The sequence below is a fragment of the Neltuma alba genome, unplaced genomic scaffold, assembly GCF_004799145.2.
Source record: "Neltuma alba isolate B1F8T4 unplaced genomic scaffold, ASM479914v2 tig00012415_pilon, whole genome shotgun sequence".
In the NCBI taxonomy this organism is placed as follows: domain Eukaryota; kingdom Viridiplantae; phylum Streptophyta; class Magnoliopsida; order Fabales; family Fabaceae; genus Neltuma; species Neltuma alba.
The window spans coordinates 38,551-40,001 of NW_021636906.1; the positions used below are offsets into that span (position 1 = coordinate 38,551).

General features: G+C 36.1%; 1 protein-coding gene across 1 annotated transcript; it reads right to left on the reverse strand.

Annotated features, from left to right (window-relative positions):
- Window positions 1-515: 515 nt before the first annotated feature.
- Window positions 516-1,121, reverse strand: LOC114726949 (cytochrome P450 81E8-like). Its single transcript, XM_028913662.1, has one exon. It carries the CDS (start codon window positions 1,119-1,121, stop codon window positions 516-518), a length of 606 nt encoding a protein of 201 aa, XP_028769495.1.
- Between the last annotated feature and the right edge of the window lie 330 nt (window positions 1,122-1,451).

The following is a 1,451-nucleotide window of genomic DNA, read 5'->3' on the forward strand; positions in this document are numbered from 1 at the left end:
TAACACATATTTTTATTAAAAATCTATTGAAGAGGAAATTAATCAATTGTTATAGAGTAAATAGGGGAGAAATAATCTACACTCTTACAGTAGAAGTTTCATTTTAAGTTTCATTATTGAGTTAAACACCGATAGTCTAAAGAATTCTTTTTAGTAAGTTTAATAACAATGAATTAATATATATCAACCGCAATGAAGGTTCGATGGCAAGTTTTAACCCGTTTTTGCATTAATCCTCATGGAAAGAATAACTTTAGTCAACTTCACTGTTTGTAACGACCCGTACGTTTGTGGTATATGCTTGGCGGCGAACACGAACAAAGCAATATGATTTATAATAACCAAGAAAAAGAGAACTAAATGGGAACTATTGGTGTACATAAAGATGGATGTTCTCGTTCGCTGATTGCCACAGATTGTGCCAAAGACTAAAAATTCACTTTTCATAGTATGAAACTCCCGCTCACAACTCCACACCAGTGGATGCAATTCCTTAACTTAGATCAACATTAATTTTAACCAAAAAGCATGTTAATAATTGGATGACGTGCTCTGCACATGGCCTCTAGAGGAATAATTTTTGGCATGGTGGCTCCTGCTCCTTCTGTCATATCAATTTCTTCCTCACTCACCCGTTTCCATTCAAAACATTGAATCAACATGCCCAAGGTCATGCCTATTGTTCGTTGAGCTAAACTTGCTCCAGGACAAGCTCGTCTTCCTAATCCAAATGGAATTAGCTTGTTTACCTCTCCTTCTTTTTCAAACCTCTCTGGCTTAAAACTTGTTGGATCACTCCATAAGTGGGGATCTCTATGGTTTCCCCAAGCATTGATTAACACAATAGTTCCACGAGGAACATTATATCCAGCAATGGTGCAATCATTCGAAGCCTCATGAGGAACCAACAATGGTGCGGCAGGATGCAAACGAAGTGTTTCAGAGACAATGTTTTGCAAGTATGGTAGCTTTGAGATGTCTGGCTCATCTATTAATCGTTCTTGCCCTATATGTGTGTCTATTTCTTTCTTTGCTTTTTCCAACACATGAGGATTGTTTAATAAACTTGACATTGCCCATTCTAAAGTCACAGCTGCACCATCCGTTCCGGCAAAAACCATGACCTATGAGTTAAGTTAGCAAAGTGAAATCAGTTACTACAAGTTCTATAATCAATTTCAGACCAAATTTAAGGAGCGTCACATGACATATAAATCAAATTATTAGCAAAGTAAGATCAGTTACTACAAATTTTATGATCAATTTCAGACTAAATTTAAGGAGTGCCACACAAGTACGAGTTTACGGTACTATATTTCGCTATGTTGGAATACAAGGAAAACGCAAATTCTTACAAGTTAAGTGATCTAAAAGTACACTTTTTATATATGGGATCATTATGAAATAATACGATGATTAGTTTCGTACCACTCGGAAGGCATAGTTTTGCA